At 35.1% G+C, this 16,768-nt stretch overlaps 1 protein-coding gene across 1 annotated transcript; it reads right to left on the minus strand.

The window, feature by feature from the left end:
* Positions 1-1,808: 1,808 nt before the first annotated feature.
* Positions 1,809-10,112, minus strand: LOC142625730 (phosphatidylinositol 3,4,5-trisphosphate 3-phosphatase and protein-tyrosine-phosphatase PTEN2A-like). Its single transcript, XM_075799433.1, has 13 exons — positions 9,937-10,112; positions 7,205-7,645; positions 6,890-6,991; positions 6,741-6,797; positions 6,505-6,570; positions 4,718-4,894; positions 4,519-4,605; positions 4,368-4,432; positions 4,216-4,292; positions 3,556-3,602; positions 3,305-3,435; positions 2,593-2,662; positions 1,809-2,461 (listed from the first exon to the last, which is right to left on the minus strand). The coding sequence occupies exons 2-13, from the start codon at positions 7,643-7,645 to the stop codon at positions 1,946-1,948; spliced, it is 1,836 nt and encodes a 611-aa protein (XP_075655548.1). The 5' UTR covers positions 9,937-10,112; the 3' UTR covers positions 1,809-1,945.
* Between the last annotated feature and the right edge of the window lie 6,656 nt (positions 10,113-16,768).

The raw sequence follows: 16,768 nt of genomic DNA on the forward strand, positions 1-16,768 counted from the left end.
TTAAAGGTCTCCTGCATATTTGATTCCAATTGTGTTTCTTTCCCTTTACACTTTAAAAATAATAATAAATAATCTCCTCTCAAAAGCCGAAAACCATAAAATCAGGGGATTATAAAATCTCAATATGCCTCTGATTTAAGAGTTGGGGTTGTGCTACCAAGAAATTTGTAATCATACAGCTTGAGTTGTGAACCGAAAAATTAAAAAGATATCTTAGTCAATTTGAGATGATTAACCACCTGAACTTGAGAGGGATAATAGACTTTCAGTTTTAGATTAATTTTATGTTTAATTATCTTTAATGCATTCAACATACAATAATAGCTAAGATAAGATAACCTCATTAACAAATCCTAAAACATAGGGACTAATTCTATTCTAAAATATAGGAATTAAATTGGATACAAGTAAATAACCATACTAATCTATCTAGGAAACCTTTTTCTATCACTAAACTAAATTCAAATAATCTATCCAACACCTGGGTCATAACAACTTGCATTAGGGAAAATAATTGGGAATCATCCATATGAAAATATAGTCAAACCAAAAAATTGTATCACATAATTTTCCAATTTCAAAGAATTTTAATAAGGGTATAATTTATCTATCTAGCATGCAACTGCATTATGAATAATTTACTATTTAAAATGGGTATAATTTACCAACATCACTGAGATATAGTAAAATTAGATTTGTTATACTTGATTTTAAGAAATAATACTCCATCTCCTAAATGATCAAAATAATTGACACTTTGCCTCCTTTCCCACCTCCCAAGTGATCAAAACAATTCACATTTTACTCCAAAAATAATTCGAAAAAGTGCGGTTGGGGGGAAGCAAAATCTTAAAGTATTTTGATCATTTGGTGGCAAAGAGTCATTTCTTGAAAATCATGTATAGCAAATGTAATTTAGCCTTACCTCGATGGTGTCAGTCTAATTTACACAATTTATATCTTAAGATATTTCAATCGATTAGTGCATCAATTTATAGCAAGATTTTTTGAGGTGTTTCTGCAAATTGCTTGCTTATCTTGGTATTTGACGGCATCCCTTTCAATTTACAAACAAATCAATGAAGAAGCCTTGTTTGTCCACAATGAGATCAATTCTTAGTGACTTTTTGGTCGAAAAATGAGGAAATAGAGCAAATGAATCTAGCAGATGTCAGCAAATGGGTTGTCCTCGTCAAAATGGAACGCAACTAGCCAAGCTTTCAAGTGGTGTAAAACAAAAGGTAAAGAGCCATGGTATTCAATACAAATCATACTATAGTGTTAGCATAATCTTACTTAGAGAGAGAGAGAGTTGCATTAAATAAGAGACATGGAAAGTAATTAAAGAGCCATGGCATTTAATATGACAAATTTTATAGCCGTCAATGGTTTAAAGAATGTGTAACATTTGAAAAGTTACATTGAGTCTAACTTGAACTCTCCCTTGTTCTAGGGGGTTTTTGGATTTTTTTTTTTTTCAAAGTGAAATAAAAATTGTCCATTTAAATATTATGATTTCGAGCAAAATAAATCTAAAGCCTAGATTTTAGCAACTCATTTAAAATTTAATTATGGTGAAATTTAACAATGATTAAACTAAACTAGAGTTAATGAGTTGGCAAAATCTAAACCCTGAATTTATTCCACTTTAAGCCATAGTCTTAAGATAGATCCTCTCCATTCCACTCGAATTTGAGAGGCTCCAAAATCCAAATCCCAAGGAGGGTAGGGTGAAGTGAGGTTGCTATCTACCCTCTTGCACCACTGTAGTGGGCAATGTGGCAAACTCATTAAAAGTGTGTTTGGAATGAACAAAAATACGGAAAGTAATGAATTCAATCAATACCCGACGTTCCTGATATTCACCAACTCATTTGTTTAAAATGGTTTATATACACGTGCTTTAAGAAATGTTACAATCAGCAGTGTGAAATTCCATACTGCTTCAATCACTTTCAAAATCTTCGTCGTCCCCAAAAGTAAATACTGAAGCATCAGCAGCCATTGCCTTGAAATCACTTGCCCCTGATGAGTCGAGGTTAGGAGTCTTAAGGCCTGAGGCAGGTTTCCCAGTTCCATCACTAGTTATTTCTTTGTAAGTATTACCTTGTGTGGGTTCCTGAGACCCAAGGGACAGCTGATCGGTTTTATGTGTCAAATTTCCAATTTTCTCTGCTGTAGTGTTGGAAGCATGACTATTTGCAGCAGATTTGGCTCCAGAAGTAGCTTGAGCTTCACTGCTTTTGGAAGCGGAAGTCTCCTCTCCTTCACTATCTGAGAATACATTGTCATTGTCTTCACTCCTAGTGACCTTACTTCGGTTGGATTTAGCTGTAACCCCAGCATTTGAAGTACCATCAGATTGCTTGCTGGTGGAATCAGCTTCAGACCTTGTTGGTAAAGTACCATTGTAGTCTACCATCACAACTTCAACCTGAAATCCTGGAGAGGGCAGTTTTCTCTGGAAAGCATATTCAGCAGTTCATTAAAGACATACCAAGAAGGGAAAAAGAATAACAGATAATCAGAGAACAGAGAAAAGATTTATCTTAACAGTATAAAGATATATCAGGAAAAGACTGCGTCATTTACCTTATCGAAACCATCAAGATCAGAGGTGTTCAAAGTTTTTCTGTTTTCTGTCATCGTTGTATTTAACCAACTGAAAGTAAAATTTCCACAAAAAAAAAAAAAAAAAAAAGGAAGAAGAAGAAGAAGAAAGAAAAAGAAGCATGTTATTAGAGTATTCCTACGGAAAAAGAATTCTCTTCGGATATGACACTGTTTTTTTATTGATAAAATATAGGTTCTTAAGATGATGCATGGCAGGAATAAGAAAAATCCAGGGCCTTCAATGCTCGGCAATCATTCTTGGACTGAATGACACCTAATCCATCCATTAAACACAATGGATGAGGTGAGGTCACAAGTTATGGGTGTGGTGTGGTGCAGTGGATATCTTATGCGCATGGAGCGGGAGCACACAAGATACGGTGTGTACTTTGTCTGCCTATTTAAAAAAAAAACAAAAAAAGGTGTTATAGTTTTCAGCGATTGTCATTTTATAAATGAGTTAATTGGACAGAAGGCACCACTGGCCGAAGGTTCAACCCATTAAAGATAGGAATCCTTAAGGTTAGGGAATCTTCTATGTTTGGCCAGAGAGGAAGCTAAACAAAAAATGAGAACAGATGGATACATCATTCAGTATAAAAATACTAGTTCAAAATTCAGAAGAAAGTGAGTTTGTAGTCATATCAAACTATCAGAAACAATTGTGAAAGAAAGTCATAAGTTCACAAACCAATAGAAATCTCCTTGGCGGTCATGAAAATGGATTTTGAAGTCGCCCACCAACTCCGTTAGACCATGCTCTCTCGGCAGAGCAAAGACCACAATCCCTTTCTTTGGTGCACTAATCCAGAAATCCTCTGGCTACAGAAATGATTGGTGGCTCATATCAGAAATTTAAATAATGTAACATCATGGAGATCATACGAAATTAAAATAGCTAGCATATATATTAAAACACAACCATATTCAACAAATATTCACCATTAGATCCTTTGTTTTTGGATGCTTTCTCGTTGAGAACAGAATTCCTGCAGATAAAGTAAAACTTCTATGTTAATGCCTCCTAGACAAAAGAATGACAAGTAACATGAGAACTTCAGTAACAAATGCAAACTTGGGAAAACGTAAGGCATGAAATAGCATGCATCACAATAGATTGTACGAAAAATCATACAGATGTACCATATGTTTAGGCTTTCAGAATAACAACAACAGATGCATATAGACAGCCTTTAAAAGCATTTGAGAACACACAAAAACACAGGTAACACAATGAATTATTCTCAAAATCTTTTAGGATTTAGGAAATGCAAGGCACTTCTAAGGAGTTATCCCTAATTTCTTCTCCTTTTTAACTCTTAAGATGAGTTAATAATAATAATAATAATAATAATAATAAAAGACAGTTCCTCTCCATACAACTTGTGATCATGATCGAACTTGTTTAAGAAATGACAAAGGTACAAAGTAACAAACACACACACACACACACACACACACACACACACACACACACACATATATATATATTCACACACAAGATAGAGGTTCTTGTACATCATGATACAGGATAAATGAGACATCTCGACATTAACTAATTATGTAAGGATGAATATGATGAGAAGCAGCTGGAGAGCATACCATTATGATTAGAGACAGTAATGGATGGCCTAATCCAAAAAGGACACCTGTGTAGCCGAAATCCTCTAAGCATGCACCTGTACAATTTTTTATTTCAGTAACTCTTTATGAGGGTAAAATATCAAAGCATGACAGAGAAATCAAAAGTGTACCTACGTCCAGGCTGAATTTCTCCATTGAAGTGTGTTAAGACATGCTCAAAATAATTGACATACCTCTAGGAGAAGCAGAGAAATACAAAATTATCAGAAAGATGCGAGGAAGATCAATCCATAAAAAGATAACAGCAAAGCAATGACTTACAATCTGACTTGGAAGAACCAGAGCCTTCCCATCAACACATCTTTTCTGGTTGTAGTAATCAATGGCCTCCTTGGATGTTGGGAAGAACTACACAGAGATGGCAAAACATCTAAATGATGACATATAGGACCAAAATAAGCGACGTATTTCAATGATACAAACCCCCAAACTTTTAATGGGGCTGACTACACAATCTAACCTTCAAGAACAAGAGAAGGCTACAAATCATCAATCCAGTCCTCGCCATACCAGCTTTACAGTGAACAACCACAACATTCTCAATGTCCTCCTTCAACCATGAATATGCGCTTTGACAAAATGATTTTATGAGTTGGATAGGAGGACAATTATGGTCATCAAATGGGAAAGATGCAACCTGGAAAGCAGCCAGATGGGTCATAAACAGAAGTGTCTATACCACAATGACTTCATAAACAACAACATTACAGCCTCAATAACTTAAATCTGTCAATTGATAATTGGTTATAACAATTAATGGTAGACGGGAGTGTCATATAAATTTCTCTTTAACTATTTTCTTTTTATGTTTTAGATCTTCCCGAAACATAATGATATCTACATATTGAATATACTTATACTTGAGCAATATACCCATGTAGACAACTAACACATTATACAGACCAAGGAATCCCAAGTCTCAACCGATGTATCGCATCATTTCCACAACATAATTATGATTTCATCATTGGCTATTCATTTCTTATTCAAGATGTCAGCATATGATGCATAAGATTCTAGAATGTGATAAATGGAATTAAAACCATAAAAGCTTTACAGGTGGTGCAGAATTATCCTATCTTCAGAACATATTTAGAGTATCTCACAAGCAGATGGAAACAACCTGCCTATTTTACCATTTACTTGAGTTATTTCCAAATATAAATCTTTTACTACATTGTGAGAATACCTTTAATTTTCAGAAGGTAAAATAAAGTAAAACAGTGAGAGTTAGTGGATCCTTGAACTAATAAGCTTGAATGTGCTGAATTTTGATATTAGGAAAATTGAAGAAAAAACCTCCAATATTTATAACTAATAAAATTAACAAAACCATGCAGGATAACCAAAAATCCATACCAAATACAACTCAGAACTTAGTTCAATGACTATCCAATCAACCACTGATATTGAAGATAAAACAAAAGCGGTTAAGTTCTGGTATCTGCATAGTAGACATGAAAATTTCGACTTCGAATTCTAGATAGAGATATTATTAGATTAAGCAAGCTTTTTACAAGACTGGAAGTTGACCCAGGCATGACGCCTATGTGCACATTTGTCTGACAAGTTCCCTTTGCCAAACAAAAGTGCTCTTTTCCTGGTTCTAGGATAGAGAACATAGTAATCAAACTTTCCAGACTTGTATGGCCTTGAGCTGTACACCATGAATACATGTTGAAAATCTCATCATGCCATTTGTCAACCCGAGCCTCCCAGTCAAACCCATACAGGGTGGAGGAATTATTGTGGTATGAAGGACTGGAGGTTTTCTAGAAAGGTAATCAGTGATAAGGTTATCTGTACCTTTGATGTGTTTGACTTGGATTACCATTGTGAAAACCAATTTGACTATCTGAGTAACTGAGGATGTGGGAGCATTTTTCTTTTGAATTGGAGCATTTTTGGAAAAGAGGACATGTCCATTTCTACAAAAAAGTTGTGGCCAAGGAGGTGAAACTAGAACTTTTCAATACCATGTTTGACTGCCAGGATTTCTTTGAACACATCAAAGGTACTGATAACCTTATCACTGATTACCTTTCTATATATATATATCTAGAATTCGAAGTCGAAATTTTCATGTCTACTGTGCAGATACCAGAACTTAACCGCTTTCGTTTTTTATATATATATATATATATATATATATATATATATATATCAAGCTCCAATTGCTTAGGTTCTAACTTGGCATTGAATACAATGATAAATATACTAAAATGCAAATAAATATTAAGGGTGTACCTTCCCCTCAAAAAGAGATGCATCATACAACCTCTCTGAGCAAAGATTGTACACTTTGTATTTTCCCTGCATGTAAATGTTCATTTAAGAGATGAGAAATTCTGCAACATATTGGAACGATGTTTCCTATTATGGTAATTGATTGTGAAAAGATTTTTCCAAGGAACAACAATTAGATTCCCCAGTGTTGCCTATTGTAAAAAATTGTCAGCCTCAAATACCAAACAATGTTTTACCTTGTGATGTGCTTCAAAAAACTTAATCACTTCTTCCATATGATTTCGATAGAATCCCTGCATCACAAGTTTCAGTTAATAAATTGTCCTAACTATAGAAATGAACTTGGCCAATTTAAAGTCAAATGCAAACCACACAAAAATTATACCTCAAAAAATCCAAAAAGCCCAGAGCTCATATCACCAGCTGGGAACCCCATAGCAATTATATTCTCAGTGATATATGTCATATCCAAGTCAAATCCTCCTTCCTGCAAATTAGGTATAGAATCTCCTTACAATGATTTAATCAACGACATCTTTGGTGTAGACATTATAGTAAAAAACTAGAGTAGTTAAGAAAGATAGGTGAAGAATTGTTAAATCAAGGCATGACCAATAAAACAAATTCATTAACTTGTTATTACACTCATAAGATTATAAATAATATTAAAATCTATGTAGATATTAAAGTGGTAAACAACCTGGTATCTTCGTTTGTTTTGAGAGACAATATGACGTGCTTTGACCTGCATAGCCTTCACTGCACTCCGAGATGAGTCAACTAACCCTTTTGTGAATGATTCGAGAACGCCAGATTGGGCAGTTACTGCCGTTTCTTCATTTTTCTCATCTGGTATAGGTGCCACTGAAGGAATCCGTAATCCTAACCCACTAGTGAAACGTCCAAATGTTGACATCCCAGCATTTCCAGTCTGTGAGTCTTGTGCTGCTCCCCAGGACTGTGGAAATTTCAAACTTCCAGCCCAAGATGATATGCCAGAGGGAGTTATAATAGATGGTGAGTCATGGGTATCATTATTTTGCTCGGAGATAGCAGCAGCAGCAGCAGCAGCAGCAGAATGTTCGATATCAGAGGCTTTAGCAGGAGGTTGGGATGATAAATCAGCAGACACCAAATCCATCTGCCACGCAAAACAGACTTAATATCAGTCCACAGTAGAGGCTCAGCTTTTCTTTTCTTTTTCGGTGAATAAGTAGAGGCTCAACTTTTTTTTCTTTTTTATTTTTGATGTATAAGTAGAAGCTCAACTATAGGGCCTGTAAACTAATAAGCACAACCAAGCAGGGCTAATAAGTCACCAAAAATCCAAAGAGAGAGGTAAACAGCTTCTAGCAATATGGATAAAGGCTTTAATTAAAAAAGTCAAAATGTATCTGGGATTCCCAAATATAAGTCAAAATGTGAACCAATATAAGGCAAGGCATGTATGGAATAACATCATTGAAAGAATGGAGGGATGACTGGCTGGTTGGGATTAGACCTTTCCAAGTGGCATCAATTCACACAGATCAAGAAGAGTACACCTTTTTTTTTTGAGAAGCGAGTACACCTTATATTTACCTATACATATTATGTCTCTCTTCACTATGGCCAACAATGTAGCTAATGGGTTGGGGAAGCGTCAGTCAGGAATAAGATATTTTAATGAGGAGACTGGGGGGGACAAATATGGTGAATTAGCAGTGAGTTGGGCCTCACAGCCAGTGAAACATTCTTATGGTTGTTGTAACTGGAAGGCAATTAGAGCAGGATGGAATTCCTTTACTGGGTTTGTTGGTTTAAATTAGGTGATGGTTGAAGGATTACATTTTGGGAGGATGTGCGGTGCTTTGACAGGGGTTTAGCTTCTTCATTCTCCATGATGTTTCAGCTAACTGTTAACAAAGAGGCTATGGTGTAGGATTGCTAGAGTTAAGAAATGGAGAAATCCTCTGGAATCCCATGTTCGTGTGAGATGCTCACGCTTGTGAGTTAGAAATATTTACTCATTTCTGTCAAACTCTACTCAATACAAGTTCATACAGATGAGGGGGATAGAATGCTTGGAGCCCGGGAAAGGAAAGATACTATAGTGTTCAGTCTTTTATGAGGTATTGAGAGGCACATGCTGCTTAAATTCCCTTTGGAAAGCTATTTGGCAGGTTAAAATGCCAAGTGAATATGATTTTTTTTTTGTGTGTGCATGTGTGTGTGTGTGGACTGTGACATGGAAAGTTCTTACTATAGATAACTCAGTGAAAAGGGGCATGATGTTGGTGCCTAGGTGCATTATGTGTAAAAATAACAAAGAAACTGTGGATCAGAGGATCATTTGTAGCTTCAGAGTCCTGTGGCAATGAGGCTCTGAAACTTCATCTTACTAGCTTTTTGAGTAAATCGGTTGATGCCTATAATGGTGAAAGGAATGTTATAAGGTTGGCGACAAAGACCAAAAGCATTCGAACATAGGACATATGGTTTCAAGATGTCTAATGTGGTTCATTTGGAGGGAGCCAAAGATAAAGAAGCTTCTACCCCAAAGATTCACTTAGAATTTTTAACTTCACTATTTCATTGGACATCTGTGGATCTGAATAGACCTCCTACGCTCCATGACTTTATGGAAGGACTACTCGTGTACTTTTTTGAACTATCTAAGGGCATACGACTCGTATAACCCTAAGATTCTTTGTTGTATTTCAATAAGATATTTTTATTACCCATAAAAAAAATGTTAGCTTAACGGTTAAATGATCAAATTCACTCATTCTGATCAACTTAAGCTTTTAAAGCTATTGGTGTTGTTAAAGCTAATGTTATGTGAAAAAGTACACACATACAAGTTAAGCATATTGCAATATGAGCTACAGTGCAACAAACTACCAGAAGAATGAAGTCACTAATTTTTACTAAGATGCATAAAGGAAGTATAATGATGCATTTCATGAACAAGACCATAGGCATAGATTACCCTTGGGCAAAAGACTAATTGTGCTTCATTTTTCATGGTACATGTGTCTTATATCATCTTGTTCAAACATTTTAGTCCAAACAAATTCGACCACACAAAATTTCGACAAATTAAATGTACAAACATGGAATCATATTTCCAAACCCAGCCAAATTTTCACACAAAAGTTCATTCTGCGCAGCATGTACAATGCATTAAAATCCTCCAACCAAAAGCGACAAATGTAATTGAAGCTAGTATATTCAAAATTCAACCCCTATTGCCGGCTCATTAGCCCAAACAACTAGATTTACAAAATGACCACTGAGATCTGGCAGAAAAAGCTTGAAACAGATTCAAATTTAATAAGTAAATTTTCATCAATTGCATTACGAATCTACAAGAATCATAAACTGGACTGATTTTTTAAAAAAAAAACCCTAATAATACGTATAGAGCTATATTGGGCAATGTGGATTTACCAGAACTGAAGTGAGTGCTGGCGTTGACAGAATTTGAGAGCTGCGAATCTTGTGGAGTGTGGAGATTTTGTTTCGAGATTGAAATGAAATTCTATAAATAAAGCAGAGCAAATCAGCAACTGGAGGTGGTCACGGCGTAAATTAAATGATTAATAAATTTTAAAATGGTGTTGTACAAATATTTAAGCTCATCACTAAATAATATTTTATATTTGTTGATGCCCAATTTTTTGATTCATGCCCAACAGCCCATACGGAGGAAAACCCAATGAAAAGCAAGGCCCAAAGGCCCACCAAGAAGACCAAAGACTAAGAGAGGTCCAAAGAAAGAAATGCAAGGGAAAGCGTTCTGCAGCAGAGTATGCATTTGCCGCAGAATACAGCTCTCTAGCAAAATGACTTCGGTAGATAAAGACAAATTGGGCCCAAGACCCTTTTGATCCAATCAACATTATTTAGCCCACAAAGGCCCAAATCCTTTTATATAAAAGGATAGGCGTGAAAACTAATATGAAGAAGCACGATGAAAAGAAACAAAGAACAACATAAAGTATCAACAGCAGGAATCACATGAAGGAATGAAAAGCCAAACCGAAGAAAATGACAAACGCAGCAAGAAACACATAAAGAAATAAAACAAAAAAACATGCAGCATAACGAAACAAAACTAATCTGCTTCGTAGAAACGGCGTGGGAACGAAAGAAAACAAAAACAGAAGATAGTGGAGCAAGCACAGAAGGGCTGAAGCACCACCAACCTGTACCCAGCCAATACAAGGGAGGTGGGTCCACAGTCAAAGGGATTCAGAGGGTGTGGTTTGGTGGTAGGGGGAAAAAGGGGTCTATATTTGGTTTCCAGTTGTGACTTCTTTTAATAATATACCTTACTGGGATGGTATCTTACCCAAAAGAAGTAATAGATGGTTGAGACCATCTGATATATGCCATAGAGCTAGGTAGTGAGGTAGCTCAATCCTTATCCATTTGAATTAGAGATAGAGGTATACAGTAAGAACAAACAAAAGGGAATTTTGTCGTGAAATGAGTAGTGGTGCAGCAAACATGTACTGAGCAATGGCAGTGGTCGGGGCAACCAATGGGTTGATGAGTAGTCCTAAAGGGATGCCCACAACAAACCAAAAACAGTTGGTGAGGCCCTAGGGGTAAAAGGGAGAAATCCCATTGAATTGGCTCATTATAAAAGAAGGAGGTAGCTATGGATGAAAATGAAGACCGAATGGAGGAGCACCTAAGGGGGGAACCCATGATAAGAGAGCAGTAAACACCTAAGGGAAGCACCTAGGGAGAGGGGGATCCAAAAGGGAAAAGACCTAAGTGAGAAAAACAACTCACGACAAGATAGTAGTTAGAAACTAGGAGTAAAAAAAGAATGGAGAGAAAGAAAGAAAGAAAGTGGTAAAAAAAAAAGAAAAAACACTGCAGAAATAGGAACATGCATCAATAGACCATCTTTTCCCTCCCTCTTACCAAACCCACTCTTTGAAGTCTCCAAAAGTAATAGCTAGTAGTCATTTAGGCATATTCTCCAAAATACACAACTTTAATGGCAGAATCTTATGACAAGGTTGTTTAAGTTAGGGTTTGAGTTCCTTCTTGGTTTACTTATTTTATGGGAAGATTCAATACTTGATTTCAATTGTAAATATATTTGATTTATTTCATTATAACTTATATCTGTTGTATTTAGTCATTCTGTTGTAGCACATTTTTATCATGTTTGCTATATCAGTTGTCCTACTGTGGTATCTCTACTTGCTGTACTAGTTATTCTGTTGTAACACCATTTTTATTATTTTTACCGTGTTAACTATTATACTAGCTAAACCTCTTTTGCTAAAACTTTCTTATTTCTTTGCTATTACGTGTTTTACTTTTGACACAAACTAATCATTATCCTGTCATAAGTATATATATACATATATATCTTGTTTCTCATGTTCTGCAGAATATACTTTATAGATGTATACGTGAATACGTATAAGTATATTTACGAATATGTATATGTATATATTTGAGAATATGCTAACCCATGTAAGCTAACATTTGCTTGATTGGTATTTTCTTTGGGTTTTAGATTTGTTTATGTGCAAGAAGTAGAAAAGTATTTCTACAGTAAAAAATGAAGAGTAGTCATTCACATCACAGAAGGCTTTAATGCACGGCAGAAAGCTTTAATGCACGGCAGAAAGCTTTAATGCACAGCAAAAGGCTTTACTGCACAGCAAAAGACTTCATTGCACAACAGAAAGTTTTACTGCACAGCAGAAAGTTTTACTGCACAGCGGAAAAGTCAGAACTGTGGAGAAAAGTTTCTTCTACAGCAAAAATAGAGGATAAGCCCACTTTGCAGCGTCTTCCCTTGGACTTTGGACTCAACGTTTGTGTAAAACTGGCAAAGGCAGAATGGTACTTTGGAGCCCATTCTGCAGAGCTCCAGACCCAACTTCCTTCTTAGAAAAAGCTTAGACTAAGCGTTGTCCAATAACACCAAGACACGTGTCTAAGGTACAAGAAACGTAAAAAGAACCCTCGACAATATTCAAGTTTGGTTCCATTTTCTTGTTGAGCAAGCTTGAACTTTTTCACAAGCAAACTTAATTAACTTATTATTTTCTTATATATTGTGAAACCATGACTTTAAATGTTTTACCTCTTCACGATTTTATGAATTTTTATTACAAAAAAAGAAGTCTATACCATCAATAATTTATATATAACCTAGTTAGTTTATATGCATAACATACGCGTACATATATAACAATGAAAATGGAAATAACTCGCATTTAACGTTTGCTTTCCAAAGTTACGGTAAAAAAGCACATTTTGTTGGATTTAAAAGGTCAATTGCCATGTTATTCAGCTAAGGGCATCCACAGCAAATGTTGCAAAAAAAATGAAGTCATTTTGCAACACAAAATCTCTACTTTATTATTTTACAACATCTCATTTATCAGATGTTGTAAAATTCAATTCTATACATTAAATTAATATTTACTACACAATAAAATAATATATTATCTCTACCTATTATCATCAACGACAGCAACTATATCAACACTAATCAACAACACCAACAACATCAACACCAACAACACCAACAATCCAACACCAATAACACCAACAACACCAACAGCAACATCAACAGCAACAACACCAGCAAATTCCAAATCCAAAAACCTCAAAAAAAGAGGGGAAAAAAAAAAACTCAAAACAGACCCAAACTCAAACAATGATCGGCCTAAACTCAAACAGATCCAAACTCAAACCACGATCTGAAGGTCGGCAATGAGGGCTGTGGATGTCGGTGGCGAGCGCTGGATCATGAGGCGGTGAGATCGGCGGCGAGCTGTGGAGAATGATGCGGCGAGATCATCGACGAGGAATGGTGAGATCGGCGGTGAGGACTAGAAAGTGAGGCGACGAGATCGAGATCGGCATGGAGGAATTGACAGAGGCGAGATCGAGATTGAGATTGAGATCGGCAGGGATCGAGACCGAGATCGGCGAGATCGAGATTGTCAGGGAAGATTTTTGGGTTTGATTTAAGGTGCAAAGAGAGAGAGACGTTTGAGGTTGAGGGAGGAGCTGGGAATCTGATCTGAAGAGGGAGAGAGAGACCGGTTGGGAGAGAAAGAAAGTGAGAGACAAATTGTGAGGAGAGAGAAAAAAAATCAACTAAATAACTGAGAGGAGAGAGAAAAGTCAAATAAAAAAATAATAAACTCATTTGCCACATCTGTCCATACCGTGGCAAAAATGCAATGGTACTGTTCATTATTGCATAAATATGGCACATTTGACACATCTGATAATGCTTCGTTTTTGTGTTTGGTGTGCCAAATATTTGGCATTTGGCACATTTGCAACGTCTGTTACGGATGCTCTAAGGTAAAGTATCACAAAGTAAAATATGGACACAATTTTTTTTTTTTGAAAAAAGCTAAAGTAAAGGTCTAATAAGTCCTATCAAATTGTCAAATGAATCTATTTACCGTTTAAAATAAAAATAATCACCTAAAGTCATGTAACTCGGAGGCATGCCAATCCATTTATGGTCATGCATTTATAACATATTGTTATTTGATAGATAAGCATTGACTAAATTATAATTTAATATCATATGAATTTATTGACAAACTTATACAATTTATTTCTTGTCTATAAATATATTTTTAGACAAGTATACATATAAAAGTATAAAATTATATATAATTAAATTGAGCTCTTATGTCCATGATTTTATTCATGAACACATTATTATATTTGAGTTTGTTTCGTTTAATAATCGAACCTGAACTTAAATCTTGAATTTGACTTGTTTTCTAAACAAATGAACATAAATAAGCTTTTTCTTGAGTCGAGATTAAGCTGATCATAAACAAGTTGATGCATTTATAGCTTTAGAAAGGAATGAACTTGGCACTGTCCTAACAAAAAATGTTAATTGCATTGTCCCCATTAATTATGGGATAACAGCAGTTCAATCCCTCCTAAAATTTTAATTGGAGCCAAGTTTAAGAGAAATTAGCAAATTACCTCTTACTATTATCATTTTCTATAAAATTTAAATATTTTTTAAAAAGAATATTCATTCTTTTAACTCAATTATTATCCCAAAAAAATAGGATTGTGTCCCATCTCAGTGTTATCTACAGAGAAACAAACATGAAATACCAAGTTTACCCTTTAAATCAAATGGGTAAGAAAAAAAATGAGAAACCCCATTTTTTAATAATAACAAAATAAAAGTCTCCTTTCCAGCATCAAAACACAATAGAGCTTATTTTCATCTAATGCCAAATTCCAATCAAGCATTTTGTCACACTTTCTAAGCATCTTAATAAACCCAGTTTCACTATTATTTGCAGCATATTGTTGGCACTTGGAATTGGTTCAAAGTTGAAATCAAAGGCAATTAAAGCTTTAAATTCGGGTTCTATGCATTGCAAATTATGATACGTACCCAAAATTCCAAATCCTAACCTCCAATCAAGGTTTTTTATTTTTTATTTTTTAAAGGTTTTTTCATTTCTCTCCCATTTTTTGCTAACTTTCCTAAGAATCAAACAAAGTTCTCTCTCCCCTGCTTTCCCATTTCTCATCCACCCCCCCCCCCCTCGGCCCCTCCTTTTCTACTCTCTCTTTTCCATTCTTTCTTGCCAACAAAGGAAAATGATATTCTTCCTTTACAAACACTTATCAAAATCAAACACCGTTATCCATGTTTCCCCCATTTAGATCTTATTAGCCTTAAGATTCAGCCCTCCCCTAATTTACAAATGGATTTCATCAAATTGGAGGTCATTGACGGCCTTTATTGATTGTGAAACTAATTAGGGGTGTGTATAGGTCAAGTTGGTTGGGTTGAGGAATTTTTTCAACCTAACCCACCATGGTGGGTTAAAAAAAATTCAATCTAACCCAACCAATTACAGGGGTTCAACCCAACCCACATGGATCAAGTTGGGTCGGGTTGGACCCATGGATTGAACAATTTTTTTTAATTACTATTATTATTATTAAATCAAGCATTAGAACAACACCATCACAAATATGAACAAATTTATAACCAAATAATCATAAACATAACACCTAACAAACACAAACTAGATGAGAAGAACTTAGGTTTTGGATTTTATTTAGGAAGAGGGGTGAAAAAGTAAATAACAAAATTATATAATATATTTTTTTAATATATATTTTTTAAAACTAAAAATATATTAAATAGAAGTGGGTCGGGTTTGGTTAGGTGAATTTGTAAATCTCATGACCTGAACCCAACTCAACCCACTATAAAAAAAAAAAAAAAAAATTAATTACCCAACCTAACCCACCAACCCTTAAAAACCGACCTAGCCCGGTGGATTGGGTTGGGTCAAGTCGGTTTTAGCGGGTTCGCAAGTTCACTGCACACTCCTAGAACTAATCACCAATATCAAAACCCGAATCTTCAACTCTTATAGTCTCTCTCAGTGTGATGTGCACACCATTGGTGCAATTAATGTAGCTCCTCATCATCCCTTACAACCCTTTTTTCTACTCTTATGTGGCGTTTGGTACGGGGAATCCACATTACTCCTGGCATCTAGATTCCCAGGAATGTGATTCCTAGGAATCACATTCCTAGGAATGTAGCTATTCCTATGTTTGGTTTTATTGGGAGATTTTCAGGAATGTGAGATGATAATGTTTGGTGTATTTCTAGGAATCTTAAATGAATTATTTGTTTTTCCCATTTTGTCCTTAGATTTGAATGTGAAGTACCAAGCTCATTAAAAAAAAAAAATCTTCCTTTAAATAAATAATGAAAAAATATATATAAACTATTAATTAGTCTTTTAAAAAAATATCTTACTCTAAATAGATAGATAAAAAACATTATATAAACTATTAATTAGCAACACATTCATTAAAACTGTGATCTAACGTTTCAAAATGACAAGAATAATACAAAAATAACAACTATTAGCAGAGTTATTTATCCTGTTTATGTTGTTTTGGCGGGAAAAGATAAAGACAAGAGAGAAGATATTGATAATTTGTTTTATAGTTTATCTTAATTGCTTAAATGATAAGGAAAAATGGTTAAAATTGTCAATTTATAAAAAATACAATTTATTTTAAGTTTGGGAATCTGGATTCCCACCTGTTTTAAAGGGAATCCACATTCCCACTGAGAGGGGTTTAAGGATTCCCCTGGCATCTGATTCCCTAGCGTAATTTGCAACAAAACATGAGAATCTTTAAACATTCCTGGGAATCCTAAAACATTACCCCGTACCAAACGCCACCTTAATGTAGTGTCGTTTTG

The sequence above is a fragment of the Castanea sativa genome, chromosome 2 (genome assembly GCF_040712315.1).
Source record: "Castanea sativa cultivar Marrone di Chiusa Pesio chromosome 2, ASM4071231v1".
Lineage (NCBI taxonomy): Eukaryota > Viridiplantae > Streptophyta > Magnoliopsida > Fagales > Fagaceae > Castanea > Castanea sativa.

What these genes read in the sequence shown, in the direction of transcription:
- LOC142625730 (XM_075799433.1), bottom strand. Translation starts at nt 7,645, where the DNA reads ATGGATTTGGTGTCTGCTGATTTATCATCCCAACCTCCTGCTAAAGCC. An exon ending in CATCTCTTTTTGAGGGGAAG is followed by an intron (nt 4,895 to 6,504) that starts GTACACCCTTAA and finishes GCTGCTTTCCAG; the next exon opens with GTTGCATCTTTCCCATTTGA. An exon ending in TGGTTCTTCCAAGTCAGATT is followed by an intron (nt 4,433 to 4,518) that starts GTAAGTCATTGC and finishes TGCTTCTCCTAG; the next exon opens with AGGTATGTCAATTATTTTGA.